This window comes from Pogona vitticeps, chromosome 1 (assembly GCF_051106095.1).
Source record: "Pogona vitticeps strain Pit_001003342236 chromosome 1, PviZW2.1, whole genome shotgun sequence".
In the NCBI taxonomy this organism is placed as follows: domain Eukaryota; kingdom Metazoa; phylum Chordata; class Lepidosauria; order Squamata; family Agamidae; genus Pogona; species Pogona vitticeps.
Genome location: NC_135783.1, coordinates 57853439 through 57875958, shown reverse-complemented (window position 1 = coordinate 57875958; position 22520 = coordinate 57853439). Strand labels below are relative to the sequence as shown.

The window sequence follows — 22520 nt, the reverse complement described above, 5'->3', positions numbered from 1 at the left end:
TTCTGAATATACACCAAAAGTGTGGAGAGGAGGGGCCCTGTTTATAACCACGAAGAAGAGGTATCTGCCGGGAGACCTCTAATCCGAACGATCTACTTTCCCCTCCCTTGCACCTGAAGCTGACCGACGCAAACCGGATCGGGGCCGACCCAAAGACCACAAGAAATACAACGCGTAGCAGGGCATGAATGGAGACGAAGGCGCGTCGTCTGCGCCTGCGCGCTCAGGCGACGTGACGCAGGCGCCCTCTGCCGTGCCCATGGGCCATTCTAGGCAGCGAAATGCCCGCCTCTTAGTGCAACTTCGGGAGGCGCAGCTGGAGGAGTCATGTCGCCTACCATCCATGAGCGGGCTGAGCCCGGCCAGCCATCTGCCGGTACGTGATCCCAGGAAAACCGGTCTCGGTGTCGCAGGGGCTCGGAGCGTGGAAAGACCCTGTCTCCGCTGCTGCTTCGGGTCCGGAGGACCGGAATGCGTGCGCCGCTACTTCTGCTGTTACTAGATACAATTTCTCTCTCTCTCTCTCTGTCCATCTATCTGTCTTTTCTCCCACTGCTTAAGGAATTGATCTCCCAGACAGGCTTTATGGAGAGATTATTTCTGTTTCAGATGGTGGTGAAATGAGGTTGCAAACTCGGCGCTGAGTTTTGTTCAGATTTGTTCCGCTTGTCGCTAAACGGCTTTTAAAACTTGGTGGAAAATGGGAGTAGGCTCTGTTGCTGTAGTAAGTTTTTGCAGGTGATCAGAAGTAATTCGTGCCGACGTCGGGTGAACCCTGTTAAGATGTGGGAGGCCGAATTCCCCCTCCCCCGCCCCCGGTTTATTCATTGCCGGCTCTCATAGCTGTCTGCTCTTGGTGCAGAAAATGATGCAATAAAGTTTGCTCATTAGATAATGCAGAGATGAGCTTAGATCTACCAGAAAATAAATCGATTCTTTTTAAAATACTGTACCGAAAACCCAGTAGCAGCCAGGAAATCACAAGACACTGTGACCTGGCTTTCAACTTTCTGTACGTTTCTCTGTGTTGGAGATGTCATCCTGCTGTGCGTGCATTTGACCCACGTGTTAGCACTCTGACTTGACTGCATTCCTTTTCTGTAGTGAATCTAGTCAGCCAGAGTGGGATCGCCTATTCATTGCCTTGCTTTGGCAACTCTTACGGGTGATTTGAGACGGGACACCAACCGACTACCTTTGAAGGAAAGTGTAGTCACAGCAAATACCCCTGATTGTGTTCCTGAGGTGAACTAGGCACAAATTATTCTCTTCAGGACTAGCAAATACAACAATAGCAAAAGCAAATCATAGTTATTTGTTCTTAATATTTCTGTACCATTGCTATGCAAGTATTTTCACGCGCTCTTCCATTTATTTGCAAAGCTGTGTAGCTTGTAATAAAACCAAGCAGACTTTGCAAGTATTTGCAGAGTAATCATAACAATACATGTTTGAGGAAAGAAGTCAAGCCCCTGTTTTTTAAAAAGGCTACTGAAAGTCTGAACTTCTGTAAGTTACGTATGCAGATATTTGGTGTGAGTCTGATCCTATGAAAGGCAGAAGTGGGGGACAGTTTGAGAAAGGAAGTACCTTAATGTGGCCATGTGCTTTTATTATCATAAAGAAACAAATCAATGTGAAATAGTTGATCATGCTCAAAGGTATGTGTAGAAATTTAATTTGTGTATCCTATGAGCAGTTGTTTCCATCTTGTGAAAATTATCATTGGCGGTTTTGGACCAGAACAAACATGTTAGATGCAAACTCAGGTCATAATGTAACACTGCAGTATTTGTAATGACTCCTACTTTTTTTTTTAAAAAAAACCCAGTTCTTTAATGTAGAATAAAGAGTTTTCAACCTTTGCTTTCTTACATCCCGCCAGTCACCCTGTAAGAGAACTTTAGAACCATCGTGGCAGAAGCAGATAATCCGTTTTTTCCTGAGAGAGAGAGAGAGAGAGACAGACAGACAGACAGACAGACTTCATATATGTATTTTATGTGTAATACAGTATTATATATTACATATACGGTATTTTGTTGCCATATTTATCACTCAGACTGCATTGGTGGGCTAAGGAATAGGGGACTGTGAGGAACTCTGTGGCCTCAACTACATTACTATTCCCAACCATAAAATATTATTTTAATAGTATTTTAATTGTTTTATCTTTTATTGTATTTTTTATTGTATTTTAATTATTGTAAGCTGCCCAGAGACCTTTGGGTAGAGTGGGTGGCATATAAGTGAAACAAATAAACCAGTGTAGACTAGTTCAGTGGAACATGCGTTATTATCGACTTAGCCCTCAGTGTCAAAAACTAGAACTAGAAAGAAGGTCACAGATGGATAATTTGTGACAGATAGTAGGAGATGGCATGTCCTACTTTTAGGAGGCCATGGAATTGAGAGAGAGACAATCTTCTTGCTAATTATTATGAAGGTCCTCTGTCTCTTCTAGCTCACTGTGTCCCACCAGTGTTATGTTTACCACAAAACTATGTAGCAACTGCTTTGAATAGATATTTCCCACAATTTGACTCTGTTTTCCTAACAGCTACCAAGAAAAGCCTCAAACATGAAATTGAAACAATTTTACGGGAGCGCATTATGATTTTGGATGGAGGCATGGGGACCATGATCCAGCAGCATATGTTGTCAGAAGAAGAATTTCGAGGGCAAGAATTTAAAGATCATCTGAAACCATTAAAGGGAAATAATGACCTATTGAGCATAACACAGACTGACATAATCTACAAAATTCACAAGGTCAGTATGCGATTTTACAGGGAATATTTATATTTGTTTAAAATGGGTAGCAGATTCATATGTAGACATTTCTAGTAAGTTATATAAATATAACAATAATAATAATTGCAAGATCAATATATAATTATTTAATTGAAAACTCTATACTCAACTGAACAGAAAGAGAACTTTAAAAAGTCATGAGGCAGGAAAGATTACCTGCTTATTGATAAAATGACACTAAATAATGCAAGAAAAAAAAAGAAAAACAAAACTTAGCATGGCTTGGATAGGCTATAAAATGCATTTGACTCATTGCCACCCAGCTGAATTAACACCTGCCTAAAAAAAATTGGGATTAGTAAAAATATTAAGAAGTTACTCAAGAAAAACATTGAAAATTGTCCTAATGGTCTAGGGTGAAGAAATCTGGGAAATTTGGGCTGAGGCTGAATCCGGACAAGACGGAAGTTCTGAGGGGAGTGCCCCCATGGTCGGCGGCACCCCCATGGTCGGCGGCTTGGGGGACTCCCTTGTTTGGAGGGGTGACCTTAGCCACCAAGAGTGGAGTTCGCAGCTTGGGGATCCATCTGGACCCAGCGCTCACCATGGAAACACAGGTGGCGTCGGTAGTCCGTACCGCCTTCTTCCATCTCTGGTGGATTGCCCGGCTGCGGCCCTACCTCGATACGGGGGCGCTCACTACCTTGGTGCATGCGCTCGTAATCTCAAGATTAGACCACTGTAACACACTTTACATGGGGCTGCCTTTGAGGCTGATGCAGAAGCTTCAGGTGGTGCAGAATGCGGCGGCCAAACTCCTTACTGGAGTGAGAAAATACCAACATATTTCTCCTACTCTGGCCGCACTGCATTGGCTGCCCATCCGGTTCCTGCACCACACTTATAAAGCCCTAAACGGTTTAGGACCTCGATATTTGGCAGAATGCCTACTCCCACCAAATTCTACCCGGATCACCCACGGGAGTCGGGAGGTGAGGCTGAGGAGCCTGACGCCGAGAGAGGCCCGGAAGGAGAAGACACGAAATCGGGCCTTCTCAGCGGTGGCTCCTCGCATCTGGAATAACCTCCCTCCGGAGATCCGCGTGGCCCCTACGCTGGGTACTTTTAAAAGCCAATTAAAAACATGGTTGTACATTCAAGCCTTCCCTCCTGTCAGCACTTGATTTTATTTTCTCTCTCTCTTTATTTATTTCCTCTTCATTTTGTATTTTAATTTCTTATTGGATGTTTTATGTAGCATTCTTGGTTTTAATGCTTATGTTATGTTGTAAGCCGCCTAGAGTGGTCGTATAGACCAAATGGGCAGGGTATAAATCAAATAAAAAAATAAAGAGGAATATTTTAGGGGAATTCTTGGTCACCACTGCTTTTCAACATCTCGCTAATCCCCAGTCAATAATTTTAAATAAAACTGGATTGGACTACCATATTTCAGAATAAGCAGGAAAAATCAATCATCTGTTATACATGTGTGATCTAAAACTATATGCAGAAAGTTCCACAGAGATAGAATCTGTGCTAAACACAGTGCAAATATTTAGTGAAGATATTAAAATGAAATTTGGAATTGACAAATGAGCAGCTCTGTTTATACACTGTGGGAAGGTCCAAAAACTAGATGGAATTGAGTTAAAAATGGCAATATTATGAAATCACTATCAAGTGATGAAAATTATAAATACCTTGGAATACTAGAAGCGGATAACATTCTGCACACAAAAATTAAAGAAAGAGAATATATCAAGAGGCTGTGGAAAATCTTAAAATAAAAATTAAATGGTAGAAATAAAATCAAAACCATAAACACATGGGCAGTTCTAGTAATTAGATATCCAGCTGGAATAATGGGACCCAAAATATATTAGAAGAATTGGTTCAAAAAACATGGAAACTAATGAACAAGCATCACACACTACATCCAAAAAGTGATGTGGATAGGTTATATTATCATATAAATTGGAAGTCATGGATTACTGCAAATACAGCAGGTGGTAGAGGAGGAAAAAAGAAGCCTAAATGATTATAATTATTATTTATTTATTTTTCTATTTACCGTATTTTTCGCACCATAAGATGCACTTTTTCCCCACAAAACGGGGGTGGAAAGTCTGTGCGTCTTATGGAGCGAAGAAAACAGATTATATTTTCCTGTTTTCTTCTCCTAAAAAATTGGTGCGTATTATGGAAAGGTGCGTCTTATGAAGCGAAAAATACGGTCCTGCCTATCTGATCATTATATCAGTACAAGTAGAGAAAAATTACTTAAGACAGTCAAAATGGAGAATATTTTGAAAATAACAGGAACAAAGGCTCAGCAACAATTTGAAAATAAATTAAACAGTTGGAAAAATGAACTCAGAAATATTGATGGAAAGGATGATCATAATCCAACATAGGAATGGCTAAAATTGGGGACCCGAAGGCTTGATTTTTTTTTTTGCCCAAGAACAAGCAGTCCAAACCAACGTGATGAAAGCTAAGATCCAAGGATTGATTGATATGCCGCCCACACTACCCAAAGGTCTCTGGGCGGCTTACAACATTTAAAATACAATAAAAATTCAGAACAATTAAAATGCAATTAAAATACAATTAAAATTGCCATCATCAGGACCCACAGTTGATGTTATTTCAATTAAAAGCCTTCTGGAACAGGAAGGTTTTGACCTGGCACCGAAATGTCATCAACGTCGGAGCCAGACGAATTTCAGTCGGGAGGGCATTCCATAGTCCGAGGGCAGTTGCCGAAAAGTCCCTTTGTCTACAAGCCATCCCTCTTACCTCCTTGAGGGGCAGATCTTTCAAAAGGGCCCCCTGGCTAGATCTTAACTGCTGGGTAGGCTCATATGGAAGGAGGCGGTCCTTCAGGTATCCAGGGCCCAAGCCGTTTAGGGCTTTATATGTCAAAACAAGCACTTTGAATTGGGCCCGGGCAGCAACTGGTAGCCAATGTAGCTTAAACAGAATTGGCTTGATATGTTCCCTAGCGGCCTCACCACTCACCAGCCGCGCAGCTCAGTTCTGGACCAGTTGCAGTCGCCGGACCGTCTTCAAAGGCAGCCCCACGTAGAGCACATTTCAGTAATCGATGCGGGATGTTGCCAGTGTGTGCGTAACTGTCATGAGACTCTGCTCGTCCAGGTAGGACCGTAGCTGGTGCTATTTCCGTAGCTGAAGGAAGGCGCCTCTTGCCACCAAGTCCACCTGGGCTTCCAGTGTTAGACTGGGGTCTAGGAGCACCCCCAAGCTGTGGACCCTGTCCCTTAGGGGGAGTGTAACCCCATTCAGGGCAGGGAAATAGCCCTCCAGCCTGTCCAGTGAAGCACCCACTAGCAGCACTTCCATCTTGTCTGGATTGAGTTTCAGTTTATTAACCCTCATCCAGTCCATGATCAGGTTCAGACACGAGTTCAGCACAGAAACTGCTTCACCTGGATTGGTGGAAAACGAGAGATAGAGCTGAGTATCATCAGCATATTGCTGACTCCTCAGCCCAAACCTCCTGATAACCTCTCCTAGCAGTTTCACGTAGATGTTGAACAGCACGGGGGGCAGTATTGAGCCCTGAGGAACCCCATGACATAAACGCCATGGGGCAGAGCAACTGTCCACCAGCACCACCCTCTGGACACGGTCAGCCAGGAAGGAGCGGAACCACCATAAAACAGTGCCCCCAACTCCCAACCCAGCCAGCTTATCCAGAAGGACACCATGGTCGATGGTGTCGAAAGCCACTGAGAGGTCTAGGAGTATCAACAGGGTCACACTCCCCCTGTCCCTCTCCCAGCAAAGGTCATTGTACAGGGAAACCAAAGCAGTCTCTGTGCCAAAACCCAGCCTGAAACCTGATTGAAATGGATGCAGAAAATCCGTTTCATCCAGCAGCGCCTGGAGTTGCCCAGCCACAACCCGCTCTAACACTTTGCCCAAATAAGGGAGATTCGCTACTGGTCGGTAGTTAACCACCAGGCTTGGGTCCAGATTAGCCTTTTTAAGGTGTGGTAGGGACCACTCTCTCAAAGAGGTGTTCACGGCCTCCTGGACCCAAGTGCAACCCCCCCGGCTGATCTTCCAATTAGCCAGGATGGACAAGGGTCGAGCGAAGTGGTGGTAGAATGGACAGATCCAAGCAGTCAAGGGAGTCTCGGCATGAATGTTGAGGTCCCACAGCACCAACAGCCTGGGAGTCCTCAACACCAGGTCCAAGACTACCTCCGTCAGCTCAGGCAGGGAAACTGTTGGTATGCAGCAGGGTGGGTGGTACACCAACAGAATCCCTAATCTGTCTCGCAAGCCCAACACACAATACAGGCTGTCAAGACCTCCTCTCAGAGGGATAGGAAGCCTGGTGAAGGAGCTAGAACTCCTATAGACTATAGCAACTCCCCTTCCCTGATTCTCCGAGCGACATTGGTGCTGGACCGAGTACCCAGGCGGAAACAGCTGGGAGAGGGGAACACCACCCTCCTCTCCCACCCAGGTCTCAGTAATGCATGCCAGGTCAGCATCCTCATCCAGAATTACATCATGGATGAGGGCAGTTTTATTTTGTACTGACCTGGCATTCATCAGCAGCACCGTGTGGCTCGAAGGTTCATTGATATGGTCCCCTGATACCATCTGGTTGGGGGTAGGACTAGGATAGATGTAAGATATGTAACCTCCCTTCTCCTACGTGGGCATGTTCGACCCCCACTGCCATTCCTTCCCCTACCCAGCACCACATTAATGGTTGCCCCCTCCAATACCCTCCCCCCCTTCCTGTTCCCTCAGATCTACTGTGGCAGTTGATAATCACAATAAAAATCCCTTCTAAAGCCCCTTCTCCCCTCCAAGCCAGGTGGCTAATATTGAGGAGTGGGTGGAGCAGCCAGAGGCAGGGCCCAGTTCCGCAAGGCTGAGGGAGTCCAAGCCAAACTCCCCCAGAAAGGCTGGCAACCAGCCGCAGGACAGCCACACTGTCTCTCACTTAGTGCCTAAGTGATGGCAGATGATGGACTCCCCCGAAGGGCAGGAATGCTGGTCTAGTTTACTGTCTTACATATTTTCTCTCAATGATATAAGCCACCTTGGTTCTTTTTAAGGAGAAAGGTGTGGTTAAAAGTATTTTAAATAAACAAATAAAAAATAAGGGGGGGGAATATAGTACAATGTTCCCTTCCCCCATCACTCCTTACTATGGCTTAAACAGAGCTGTGAAATTCTGATTCCAGACTGGCTGGAGCCCTGGAAAGAATTCCTAGACAAAAGGTTATATGAGTTTGGATATGGCTTCTTCTAAATCCTGCTTATAAACTTTCAGTACCTTATCTTTTTTTTTTTTTAGCTTTCTAGGACTAGAAGAGTGTGTACAAGTTCTTTTTGTTTGCTCTCTGCCTTAGTGAGCTCTGTCAGCTGAATGTGTATTGCTGAGCCTGAGATAATCTAAAACATGTCTGGGGGCCAAGAATTGCAATCAGTGTCTGTACAGTACATTTCTTTCTGGGTGTCCTTGAGGTTAGACCAAATGGGACGGTTCCTGAGCATGAAGTTTTATGCTCCTGGACAGTGCTTCACAGCAGTCAATTACAAGTAAAAAGGTTTCCTTTAATATATTATTTCTTATGATAATGAGGGCATAATGACACTCCTTTTGCAAAATAATGCAACACCTGGAAATGTAGGTTTTTTTTGTTGTTATGAGTAATGTTTTGTAATTCTAAGATGTTCATTTGGGGAGCACTGAGCGGCATTTTTCAGTTTTAATGTATAGTTTTGTACATCAATGCTTATGCCATGTACTGTCAAGTCACTTACAATGTATGGTGAGTCTAGGAGTCAATGGACCTCTGGAAGGTCTTGTCACATGGCCCTGCACTGGTCTTGCAAACTAAAAGCTACGGTTCCATTTTTTTGAGTCAATCCATTTCATATTTGGGCCTCTTCTCTTGTTACAACCCTAGATATTTCTTGTGAATTTTCTATTTCCATGGTATCCCTAGAGTACCATAATTAGGATGCAATAATAGTGAAGTAAAAAGGAAGGTGTTGTTACTCTTAAAATAAGAAGTAACAGCCAGTGTGTAGTACACTGAAAAAGCAATGAGTGTACTTTGTGTGTCACGTTTTTAAACAAATGTTCCAAGCTCTGCCTCATGGCGTGAGGATTTCCAAATGCTCCTCCCAACTGAAGATGAGCAGTGCTACCAGGTTGTGTGCCCAGACGTCCAGGTATCTATATGCTGAACAGGAGTTTTTCTGGAGTTTCCTAGAACAGTCAGATAGTGAACTGGGTCTCTAATTGTTTTCACTGACCCACCAAGCTAGATGTGATAGGCTACCCATGAGTATTTTATTCATGTGTCTGTGTTTATATATGTAGGCAAAATATTATTGGGGGGGGGCTTGCATGAAAAAAAGTGAATAGAAGGGGCAATGACCTCATCCATGCCTTCCTGTTCACTTTACTTAAGAGTTTTCTGTGGATTCAAACTATTCTTTCATCTGCTTGGAAATGTACAGTGGGGTCTTGACTTAAGAACGGCTTGAGTTAAGAACATTTTGACTTAAGAACCACTCTCATAGGAAAATATTGACTTGACTTACATACTTAGATTTGAGTTAAGAACTGAAAAAAAACCCACGTGGGAGGCAGGGAAAGTGCAGAATTTGAACTTTCAGTTAACTGTTGGCCAGTGAAAAGGGTGCCTGTCTGCTTCCTCACTCCTCCCAGCGTTTAGAGAGTGGATTGGGAGACAGTCTTCAGACTGCCTGGACTGTATTTTCCCTGCCTTCCCTGAACCTTTCTTGACCTAAGAAAAAAAGAAACAAAATATCCCCCTCTAGTGGTCGAAGGCGGAATAGCAGCTTCCCATTAGTTTCTATGGACGGAAAAGAGCAGATACGGATCAAATGGTTTTCAATGCATTCCTATGGGAAATGCAGATTTGACCTGAGAACTTTTTGACTTGAGAACCGCCTTCCAATACGGATTAAGTTCTCAAGTCAAGACCCCACTGTACAGAGTTGAATTACACACAAGATTGACTGAAACAATAAAGAGCAGTGAAAGAAGGTGCGGATGGATGAGATCTGCTTTCAGTCTCCCATGAACTCAGTTTCATGTGAGAAGATGCCATTCTATGAACACAGGAAACTGGACAAAATTATTGGGGATTCTGGAAGTTTCAGTGGTGAGGTGCCATGCATGTTTCATGTGTGCAGCTGGAAATGTGACTATGCATGTGACTTCTAGGTTGTCAATTAGGTATGGAAACTTCTGCAATTGTTCTTAGGAGTACGTAACTGTCCAGTAAGATTCTGGTCACAGAGCAGAAAAGTTTCCTCTTGTCCATCATTTTGATGATTGGCTGGCAGTTGCTTTCTAAGGTCCAAACAACGGTTTTTTTTAGACGAGGCAGGGGTTGGTGGGGACCTTTTTCATGCAAAGCAGGTGCTCTGCTGTTAATTACGGTACTCTTTTCATATTAAAATACACAAAGTACATTTGCAACAACAGAAGGTAGTACTTGTGACCGACTTAAAAACAACAACCCACACACTACCTTTCTTGTCACCAAAGTAGTCATGGGCTTTTGCCCTCCATTTTTAGAAAGTGTGTGGTCAGAAGAGCCTCTCCCCTTGTCCAATTAGTTTCTTTGAAAATCTAAATTGGATATTTCTTTTTGGCAGCATCCTGATTACCATATAATTAGCTGCAATTACTCTTGTCTTAATTTATTTTCTTGGTTGCTGAAAAAAATCCCAAGAGTTTAAACTGAACTATACACTCACATTGATGCTTTATATAGTAAAATCATTACTGGTAAACCTTGGAAGAAACACACACATTTCTTCCAGGAATTGAGGTCTGTTCATTTTGAGTAACAGCATGACTGTTGAAGAAGAATTACTGCTATTGCCACCTTCACTTATAATTTAATTACATAATTTATGGTCGATTTTCTTCTCCCACTGTTCATATAATGAGTGTGTGGCAGCTGAATTTGCAGATGGTTAAAACTTACAAAGCTTTTCCTCTAATCTCTTAAGATTAATAGTTGAATTACAAGTGATTACAGAGAGAATGAGCTCCATTTTACACCTGGTTACTTATCAGCATGTAGACAAGCTATTAAATGTATATAGAGGCCATTCAAGTAGATATCAGGGAATTCTGTATGCATATGGACGACATTACTTTAGATTTTATTAAAGCTACCATATACTCACAGTGTTATTAAATACCATTCCTTGGTTACAGAGTAATTGTCTTTTAATTACATGTGAACCTTTTTGTGTGTTTGTGTTATATTTAGCATAGCTGTTTTTCTCTTTGTCGTAGGTTTGAAAACTTTGTGTGTTTAAGAGAGTTATAAAAATTAAAGGGGGTGCAGGAAAATAATTTTAAACCTTGCTGCTTGTAAAATAGTTTACACAAATCATTGCAAAGCAATTAGCCAGCTCTAGTAAAACAAGGTAAATGAATTATAAAGAACTTTGGCAACTGAATGAATGTTTTGCTTATGTTTTGCAAACTTATAGATAAGATAATTGTAAATAGCAGGTGAATAAATGAAAGGGGGCATTGTAACCTTATAGCACCATCTTTTGGAAAATGTAAGTTCTATGTCAGGTAGAAAATTCCTGAGGTAGTAAAAATAGTTAAAATATATGTGTTTGCCAAAAATTTTGTTAGTAGGCCAGGGATGTGAGTACATGCAAAAATTATGAGATTCTATGTTACATTAGCACATACAGTGATTTCCTAAAATTTGTTTATAAATAAATCTTACAATAAACATATTTTTATCTCCTCACCCAGATTTTAGATAAGAAGAAAAGGAAAACAATTGATAAGAGATATAAATAATTGAGAATAGATAGCTAGATAAAGTAGCAAAAACGTTGCCAGGGGAGGAAATCATAATGAAGTAGCAAAAATGAAGCAGCAAATAATAATGAATGAATAAAAATGAAGCAGCAAAAAGACACAGAAGTAATGGATTTTCCTCCATAGATTTTAACTGACAGAGGGATTAGCATTTAGAACTCTGTGTGTGTGTGTGTGTGTGTGTGTGTGTGTGCGTGTGCGTGTGCGTGTGCGTGTGCGTGCGCGCGGGCTTAGAGGCTAAGAAAATTATTTTCTTTAATATATTTTTACTTTTAACATTTTTTATATTTTAATGTGCTTTTTAAGTACAACTAAAGAGTACTTAAAGTTATAATGCTGTTACTAAGAGACACATTGTCTATCTTTTGTTTCTGGATGTGCCTTATTAGGCTATAAGCTCTTGCATTTTTAGGATGTAACTTAAAACATTATTTTTAAATTATTTTATTATACTCCTATATTTTGGATTGAATTCTGACTTAAGTATTAGCCTAAAACTTAAGCTCATTTTAAATATGTCTTTAAGTATTTGTGCCTACAGTTTTCTTTATAACTGTAAGGTGTTTGTATTTTGTAACAACTTTGCAGTAATGTTGTGTATAGGGAATGTAGAAACAATGTAGATAAATAAAGCTTTTAGAAATAGACAGGCTGAAATTATTACAACACTGAAAAGACTTATACAGTACTTTGATATACTCAGATGGATTTTGATATGATTATCTGTGATTGTTTGGTTTCATTCTAGAGTTTACCCTTTGTTGGGATAAATGACAGTTGTGAGGAACACAGACTTCTGATTTTTTTTTCCCTGGGAGATTTATGAAATGTCCATAAATTGGGAGGTGAGGTTCAGGAGTTAGCTGAGCTAATCTGATTTTTTTTCAGTATTGTATCATGAATGGATTGATATTCAAGGTTTAGCAGGGTCTTGTGGGCAGTAGCTCATCTTCTGCATCAGAAGTTGTAAGGCCCTTAGTGTAAGGTTAAGATTAGAGTGGGAACAGTTGTGATTAAGGTCAAGGAATACATAAGTGTGGCAAATATGATGAAGTTCCTCAGTTTCCAGGATGAAGAAGAGGCCAGGAGGGCTCCATATATTGTTGGAGTACATCTCCAAATGTGGCCAATTTAGTTTAGCCATTCTTAATTTTTTTAGACTATGGCCTAAACACAGTATAAAAGAAATCAGGATTGTACAAGTCATATGATGAACCTTATATAGTGATGTGTGAAGAACTGTTTCCAGCCGGTGGCCCCCTTCAAATATGCCATATGGCGCCCATTGAAAATATCTGATCTAGTAAATCAGCAACTCATTTTGCTCTTTTCAGCTGGCAACGAGCTATTCAGGAATTGCTCACCTTTGGCTCACTCATAGAAGACAACCTATAGCGAACCCTCTGTATTACATAGTTGATTAAAAGGAAACTTTATAAACTGTATATTGTGAGGGTGATTATATGCAGTCTTTCTTCTTCACTGATCCTAAAATTTCCTAAAGAGCTATCTTATTACTGGTTTATTCAGTAATGTGTGAACTTTCTGATTGATGATATTGAATATATAGGTATTGGATTGTAACCTGTGAGTGTGCTAAGTCCACTGTGGTCTGTAAATTTGTTGTTGGCACACAATCAGTGAGTTCAAAATACTTTATTAAAGCTAACTTTCCTTCCCGACCAAAGAGTTCTGCTAAGTATTTTTCTTGTTAACTCTTGATAGGCCAGGTTACTCCTTGGGGTCTCTACACAATCTTAGGGCAAGGAGTCTCTCCATTGATCCTTTACGGTGGGTCCCGGTTATTTGTTTTAAACCTTTCCTCCTTGAACAGGTACTGTTCTCCAGAGTTGGGTACATCATGCTTTTTCTCAGGGTTGGAAGGCCCAAACAGTTGATGTAAACCCTATGCTAATTCTACACTCCTTCCTATAAAGAGGGAGATAAAGTATTCCTTTGTGGCTGTGTCAAGTGGCTGATGATTCCCCAGAATTTCTGGTGTGCGGCAAGGAAAGATGTGGTAGAGCAAAGCTATGCCACCTGTGAACTTGCTTGGGAAGTTACTGGATCTACTAATGCTGATTTATTTAAAATATTTATATTTTGCCTTTCTCCTCAATTGGACACAAGATGGCTTACAATACTAGAACAAACAGTATTACACGCACACACACAAACACACACCCAAAACACACACAAAACACACACTACTGAGGTAAAAGCTCTTTGCCTGCTTGTGGAAGGACAACAAAGAGGAGACCAGACCAGCCTTCCGTCCAAGAGAATTCCACGGTTTAGAAAGAGTGACAGAGCTGTGGCCCCCTCTTGTGTCCTCACCAACATACCTGTGAGGGTGTTGGGATGAAGAGGAAGGTCTCTCCTGGTGATCTTGAAACATGGCTTATAATAGAATATGTATTATTTCAGGTAGCTTGGCCTGAACTCTTCTGGCAGATGACTGCATGCCCGGCTCGTGGGCACTGGTGGCCATAGCAGCTGCTTGAAGTAAAGTTCCCTTGTTGGCTTCTGGTAAGGCTGGTGTAAAGGGAGCTGCAGTAAAGATGCTGGCCATGCCTGTGAATATGGAAAGCCAGCAAGTTGCCCCTTCCTGGCTTTTCCACTTTCCTTCTAGTTCAGTCATCTTCTATTACACCGTGCTGCAGTTACAGCCTCCTAGCTGCTCTCAATTACCTGCCTCTGCCAGCAGTTGAGTTGCATCTTATCTTCTCCTTCTTGGCAGGTGCTATCACCCACCATAGTTTTGAGCTGTGGTGGCATTCCCTGTTTGTCCTTGTGGCGTTTCCCCCGTGGCCCCTGCTTGTTTCACCAAACCTCATGAAGGTATCTCAACAGGCCTCTTGACACGCTGCCACCAGTTGATCTCTTTATCAAATTATATTTCTTTATGAAAGACTAAGGTCCATCCAGTACTGACTTTTTAACAGAAACAGGTTTATTGATTAAACGTGGTTTCAGGAATAATTCTTAAGCACATTCTTAAAGTTTCACAAAGCTTCAATTTTTTTTAGTCTCTTCTATATTAATTAACACAGGTCACACTCTGACTAATCACTGCCTAATTACTCCTTAAACACTCTTTGCCTCAAAACCCCAACCTATCCTCTTCTCTAGCTCTCCCTGACTCAGACTCTCTCTGACTCTGACTGAACTTCTCTCCCAGGCTCCGCCTCTTCGGCAGCCCCCTTGGCTCCACCTTACAACCATATTAACATACAACTTATGAATAATGCATAACTTATAATACATAACTTAGGGTGGACACCACAGTCCTCTTCTCAGATAGAAGCTGCTTAGTCTTCTCAGCTCACGAACGACAGTGGTGGCTCGCTTAACGAGCGCACCGTATAACGATGAAATCGCATAGCGATCTCTTTTTTGAGATCGCTAATGCGATCGCTTACCGATGGCCTCTATGGAGAAAACTCGCATTGCGAAGATCGGTAAGCGTTTCGCTTACCGATCTTTGCATTGCGACGCGGGGAAATCAGCTGTTCGGCGGGTCCAAAATGGCCGCCGGATGACCCAAAATGGCCGCCGCAACCATTTTCGCTCCCTGCCCTCGCTTACCGAGGCCGCGAAAATGGTGGCGCTATGAGGAAACTTCGCTTAATGGTGAGTATAGAAGCCATTGGAACGCATTAAACTAAGTTTAATGCATTCCAATGGCATTTTGCATCCCATTTAGCGATGTTTCCTCATAACAAGGGTTAATCCGGAACGGATTAACCTCGCTATGCGGGGCACTAATTGTTTCCAAAGAGCTGGGGCCCATTTTCCCTCCCTGGGCCTTGGGGTATGGAAGGGTCACCCTCTTTAACCCATTTCAAAAACATTTTCTGCTTCCAGTTTGCAAATTGCAGCCCACAGGGGCCTGTGGGGGCTGCATCTTGTTCTTCAACGTAATTTCAGATGTCCACCACTGACCTATTATAGACCTCAAAGGGACTTTAAAAAAATAAAACATGAAATGACTGACTGGTCACTTCCGGTTTCAAGAAGGTAGTCTTTAAAAGAAGGGATTATGTTTAAAATGCAGATTAGATTCCTCCTCTAATTAGGCCTCTAGCAGATGTGTTGGTGTTTAAAGACGAGAATATTTTAGGGATTGAGGGTAGGTGGTACCTTGAGGACAGTTCCTTTCAACAGAATTTGTTAAAGATAATTTGTTAATATTTGATAAAGCAGTGCTTTTAGAAAGATATATAGCTGTCTGTGTACTTCAGTGATTGGGTTGCTTGGATGAGAGTTTGATTCTCTACTGTGGCCCTGAGGGAAAATGCCAGCGTCTGTAGCCTTAGGGAAGCTGCATAGGATCAGAGTACCTCCCAGAAGGTAGGCCATTGTTGAGTACTCTGTATGTAGAAAACCCTGGACAGGGTCAGAATAAGTGGGAATCAACTTGACAGTACATTGTTGTTGCTGCTGCTACTGCTGCTGTTATAAAAACACTGACTGGTATTATATAAAAGATACAGGTTTTAACCGAAAACCTAAATAGCTGTTAATTATTGGTGTGCTATGTATGCTGTTCCTAATGTCATGTATTGTTGTTATCAAGATATGTAAACTTTTTAAAAAGATGTTATATCTGTGACATTTTCTGTTCTCTTTTGATCAAAGATATAGTGGTACCTCGACTTACGGCCATAATCCATTCCAGAAGATGGACGTAACTCGAAATGGCCATAAGTCGAAGCACCATTTTCCACTGAAATGCATTGGAATGCGATTAATCCGTTCCGCCCCCCCCCCACAAAAAGCAAGCCCCATCGGAAGGAGCTGGAGCTTTAAAAAACCCAAAAAAATCACACATTTAGACCCATTGGAAGGCACTGGGGCTTAAAAAAATTACCAAAAATAAACAACACAGCAAGCCCCATAGGAAGGCAATGGGGCTTTAAAAATAAAATAAAGCACACAGCAAGCCCCATCGGAAGGTGCTGGGGCTTTAAAAAATAACCAAAAATAAAGCACACAGCAAGCCCCATTGGAAGGCGCTGGGGCTTTAAAAAACCCAAAAATAAAGCACACAGCAAGCCCCATCAGAAGGCGCTGGGGCTTAAAAAAAAACCAAAAATAAACAATACAGCAAGCCCCATCGGAAGGCACTGGGGCTTAAAAACCAAAAATAAACAACACAGCAAGCCCCATTTGAAGGCACTGAAGCTGAAAAAATAAACACAACAAAACACCAAAAAAAAAAAACACAGCACAAAAACATAAACCCCCCAGCCCTAATCCATCCTGCAAAACCCTGTAAATGTACTTACTCAGAAACAGAAAGCAGCACCAGGCAGTCTGAAGCCTCCTCCGACGCACACACACTAACCGTTGGGGCGAAAGAGCTACAAAGAAGCTCTTTGATGACCAACGTTTAGCCCTCTAATTTGAATTCCCCACCTTTTTTCCCCTGCCTCTTTTGATCGCAACTCAAAGCTCCAGCTGCAAGTTGAAGCAAATTTTGCAGCCAGAGCTGGTCGCAACTCAAAATGGTCATATGTTGGGACTGTCGTAAGTCGAGGCACCACTGTAACTTGTTTGTGCTCTGCTTCTTATAGGAATACTTGATGTCTGGTGCCGATATCATTGAGACAAACACTTTCAGCAGCACAAGAATAGCACAAGCTGACTATGGCCTTGAACATCTGGTAAGAATTTTGTTTGTGTTATCTCGCAGTGAAGAGCAGTTTGGTTCTGAGCTTCACTAATGTTTATAACAACATTTGTTCACTTCTAATGCTTGTTAGAGGAAAAAAAAATGGAAATGATCATTTTGATTCCACCTAATAGTTGTTAACCTTTTTGGCTTGAAGTGCTATGGGGCGGTATATAAGCAGCACGCTTTGCTTTGTTTTAAAAAAAAAACAAAAAACAAACAAAAAACCCCAAGACACATCACAACACAGAAACATAACTCCCCCAGCCCAAAACCACGCTGCAAAACCCATCCAGAACAGTTTTTAAAAACCAGAAAGCAGCACCTTACCTTACCAGGCAGTCCGAAGCTTCCTCCGATCCCACACTCTCTAACTGCTGGGGTGAAAGAGCTACAAAGAAGCAGCTTTTCGCCACCAACAGTTAGCAATTTGAATTTCCTGCCTTTCCCCCCTGCCTTTATGTGTTCATAACTGGAAGCTTCGGCCGCAAGTTGAAGCAAAATTTTGTAGCCGGAGCTGGTTGTAACTCAAAATGGTCATATGTCGGTATGTTCGTAAGTACCACACTATACCACATTTGAGTGGGGTTGGTGATCTGGTTTGTCATACTTTGAGTGGCCCCATCACCTCTGAGCTCCCAATCCCCCATTTTTTCATTTTTCTTAAACTAATTTTGCAGAATTAAATGCAAATCATTCTTTTTTTTAATCATAGCTCCACCCTTTGTAGATAAACGAAATCAGGAGCTAGGTTCCTTTGGGCTGGAAGACTACAGAAAAATAATCCTTGGTCTTGCTGAGATCACCTACTCATACTTTAAACAGCAGTTAAAGTTAACCACAATTCTGAGCGTAGACATAACAGTAAACCATGACAGACTGGAAACAAAGAAAAAATTTCAGTCTCTTCCTTATAGTGGCTCCAGAAGAGGAAATAGGGACAAAAATGGTTTGTTTCTAAATTTCATGGTGTGATTCTTATGTTAACTACCTTGCACTCTTTAAGGAAATTCAGGGTGTTCATCATCAGAAATACCAGTGTTCTGATAGTATGTATGCTTTTGTTTTTTTAAAAAAAGGAGAGTACCATGCTAAAATAGTTTATACAATCTAGACTATATAGCATTTGAACCTCAGAGCATTGTTATCTACCTTTCTGTGATGGAGCTGTAAGGCCTGGAGGACCTTCAGCTTAGTAACAGGTACCACATGTTCAGAATCTCTTGCTCCTGGACTGCATTACTGTATTCAGATACATTTGTGCCCCTCAAGCATTATCAAGTCAGTGTGGTTGGTTTACTGGGATGAATGTTTCTGTACCTACAAAAACTTACTTTTCCTTGTCCTTCAGAAACATGAATGACGCGTGGCATGTGGTGAGGTCTAGTTCTGCTTATCCTGGTTCTTCTCTATGAGAAGACAGACTGCTGTTAGGCAGATAGAACCAATCCAGAAAATAGCATGTTACATTTCTTTGAAACACAGAGGTGCACATTTGTGCCCTTATAAAGGGCAGCAGTTTCCTAGAAAAATGAACAGCCACACAAGTACTCCTATTAATAGATAGCATAGTGTTGTTTTGATTGAAGAGGTGGAGATTTGGCTTTCATACATCTAGAAGTTTCCAGACCAGAGTATAAAATGCCGAAACACACTTGTTTCCATAGAAGTAGGGGTTATTCACGAGACCTGTAATTTTTCTAATGTTAACGCTTGTTAGTTGACATTTCCGGACAAAATAGACTTGAAAGCCAAGCTGAGGAGTCCCAAAATGAAGGTGGTCTCTAGAAATGGATCCCAAGTGGGAATCCAGTGACCTTTATTCTTGTAACTTATAAAGTGGCTGTCAGGTATGTTGGAGACTTAATATTTACAGTGTAGTTTAAAATGGAAGATGCTAAACTTTGAATATAACAGTGTCCTTGATGTTGTCCCTGGCTACCCACTCCTTTATCACACAGGCTTATAGGTTAAATAAAATATCAGCGCAAGTGGCCCGGAAAGCAGCTGATGATGTCACTGCTGAAACGGGTAAGTAAACTTTGTTTGTTATAAGATATTGGCGGCAATCCTGTTGTGCAAGTGTGCGTGCATAAAAGCTAATGATGTCATCAGCTATGGACTTTGATCTTTAATTTTAACTTTTGTATCCTGCCTCAAGTTCTGAAGCTATTTAGGGACTCCCATTGACCTTGGGAACCCTTAGGATCAGGGTGGTGGTGGTTTAATATCTGAAAATTGCTGCAGCCAGGCCTGGGGCAGCAATTATCAGATATTAAAGGTTCTCCGAGATTCCCAGAGTCTTCTGCAGGTCAACAGGGGCCCCTAAGGAACCATGGAAACTAGGGACAGGAAAGTTTAAAGACTGAAGATTTTGTTAACCTACTCAGAGTTGTGCAACAGTTTCCTGGCAATGGTTTTTGCTAGGGGAACAAATTGCTTAGTGTCACTGCTGGAACTTGGTTTCTTACTTATACTGTACCAAGTTAGCTAAGATTTAAAAGAATTGGCAGGGATCACTTGCAGATTCCAGTGTTTGTCAATATAGCATCAAATGCTGATGGGAAAAAATTAATTTCCAGCTTTAAGAGAAACCTACAGTATGTTTTCAAGTAGGAGTTACAGACTTTCAATAGTTTTGAAGAGAAGGTACAGTTGTCAAAATTGTAAGCTGCAAAATGTAGATATGCATACTCTTTTTTTTACATTACAATTTATAGTATAATAGCATTTTTTTAAAAAAACAGTCATATCTGCACCTGTTATGCATTTCTGTCCTAAAATGCCTAAAATTCCAAATGAATTACAGATGAAATTAAGTGTCCATACCATTGTAGCCCTTGAGACTTGTCAAATCACAAGGCTACAGTGACACTAGAAGCAACAACATCTGGAAGGATCCAACAGAACTGAGACCTCTTGTTTCATCTTTGTGCTTGACTGTTTATTTATTCTTTTGTTTTGTTAGTGTACAAGCCCTCCCATCTCTAGACAACAGCTGTTGCTTCCTTTTTCAATACATAATGGAATTGATCAGCTGATGGTGCTTTGTTAGAGCTTTCACCTGAAGATTCAACTTCCTTTTTATTATTCTGTCTCTAGTTCTCGTTCTTTTCATTTCCCCCTAAACCTTGTGTAATCCCTAATTCTCTAATCCCCTGTGAAGTTTATTTAGATTCCCTTCTCTGACTAACCTCTTGCTTCTATTCCCTGCTCCCCCCCCCCTTTTTTTTTTCTTTTAAGTCTTATTCTCTATTAATACTTTCTTCCGGCTCTTTTTTCCTAGACATTTCTGTGCTCTTGCTTCCGGATTTTTGCAGGCTCCATTTCCTATTTGTCTGTTGTATTCCATGTGATGCTTTAATCCTTCTCAGACTTACAAATTACTTGAACTGCACACTTCTTAACCCTGCAGCAACAGGACATTCTAGGTCATCATACTTGCTAAGTCAGTGTTAGAGAATTCCTCCTCCTTAGCACTGTGCTCACTATAAAAATTCTGTATTTTAAAGAATCCTTGTGGTGAGTTATGCATGTGTAAGTTGAATTATGTAACCCACTGTAGGGAATTGCTGCCAACTAATGTGGTGCTCGCCATGTCACTAGGTATGTACTACACATAGTGTTATTAGCACCACATCAGTTAGCAGCAATTCACCATGAGTTATGCAGTTTAATTTAATTTATGCATGCATGAATAACCAACAAAATTCTGCCCAGTGTCTACTTTTCTTTCTTTGTGGCTATGGACCAGAATCTCTTATTAATATAGAGAGATGTAACAATGCTAAATCACTTCTGAGTACTCTATATGTAGAAGACCCTGGAAGGAGTTGGCATAAGTTGAAATCACCTTGACGGCACATTGCTACTGCTGCTGCTGTTGCTGTTTTTCTTCTTAACAGAGTTGCAGACTGAGGTATTAACTTTGAAGATGGCAGTTCTTCCCATGGAATCTTGTGAAGATCCCTCTTAGTGATTGAATCCCTCACTATCAGAGTGACAGGCAGCTGTTGCTTTTGTTGCAACATTTGTCCTCACATTCAGCATTCTTACCTTTCCCTGAAGTGATAAAACATCTAGTATTGTCTTTCTTTTTCATCTGTAATCCAAAGCCTGTCACATAAATACTGTGTCCTTTTTTTCTTAAGGACATAAAAGATATGTTGCTGGAGCAATGGGCCCCACAAACAAGACCCTCTCTGTTTCCCCTTCAGTGGAAAAGCCAGATTACAGGAATGTTAGTAAGTACTTGAATTGTTACTCCAAATATTGAGTAAACATTATTCTTGCCCCTCTATGTACTAGGACCAGTTCTGCAACATAAACTCCAGCAATGTGTGATAGATAAGACCAGTTTCTTATGTATATGTTGTAGCCAATAAATACATTATTAATTCCAGATTAAATGCTTTTATGATATTTCCTGTGGAGACAAGCAAAATTATATAGGTATCTAGTACAATGTTTTCCAAACCTGATATTTTTGGGGTTCCAAGAAACAGAGCCTAATAATATTTGGGGAGCCAAGACTTGGAAGCACTGATATTGCATCTGGTCATATCCTGTGAAATGTTGTATCAGAATTAAAGAACCACATATCCACAGGTTACTGAGCAGATGAATACTACATTTTTGGTTGGAATCAGAATGAATTCTTCACTGTCACTTTCATTACAAAGGAGAGAATCTGTTCTTGTGTTTATAGCTTTTGATGAACTGGTGGAAGCCTACACAGAACAAGCCAAAGGACTTCTAGATGGTGGGGCAGATATCATATTAGTTGAAACCATTTTTGATACAGCCAATGCCAAGGTAAGAAAGCCAAGCAAAATCTTCAAAAGTGTATTAAGCCAGTTGATCGTGACATTTACTGTCCTCCTAAAAGAACCTGCATGAACAAGAATGTTACAGGGCACATAATAAGGAGACAAGAATTCAAAATGAACCATTTGCTTTTTATTTAAGTTTATAGTGTGACCTTTCTTTTCTACAAGAACTGAGTGCATGTGTGTGTGTGTGTGTGCGCGCGTGTGTGTGTGAGAGAGAGAGAGCGCGCGAGCATGTGTGTTGTCCTGGTTGACTCCCAATATAAGCAGGTAAAAGTGACAAGACTGGGGTCTAAAGTTCTGATGGCAGCATTTCCCAAGAGCAATACTAGGCTGAAAAGCAGGCAGAAACGGGCCAGAAATAAAA

At 41.3% G+C, this 22520-nt stretch overlaps 1 protein-coding gene across 3 annotated transcripts in view; it reads left to right on the top strand.

The window, feature by feature from the left end:
• The first annotated feature begins 232 nt into the window (after nt 1–232).
• The window catches only part of MTR (5-methyltetrahydrofolate-homocysteine methyltransferase), an 86444-nt gene continuing 64156 nt past the window's right edge, over nt 233–22520 (top strand). The window contains exons 1-6 of one of the 3 annotated variants that reach the window (XM_072993198.2): nt 233–376; nt 2561–2772; nt 17227–17316; nt 19286–19355; nt 21476–21568; nt 22033–22139. In XM_072993198.2, coding sequence (XP_072849299.1) covers nt 328–376; nt 2561–2772; nt 17227–17316; nt 19286–19355; nt 21476–21568; nt 22033–22139 — 621 coding nt within the window. In that variant the 5' untranslated portion in view covers nt 233–327. Of the gene's footprint in view, nt 377–1165; nt 1246–2560; nt 2773–17226; nt 17317–19285; nt 19356–21475; nt 21569–22032; nt 22140–22520 lie in introns of those variants that run through there. The other 2 variants (XM_020787259.3, XM_020787268.3) reach the window with 2 other exon arrangements.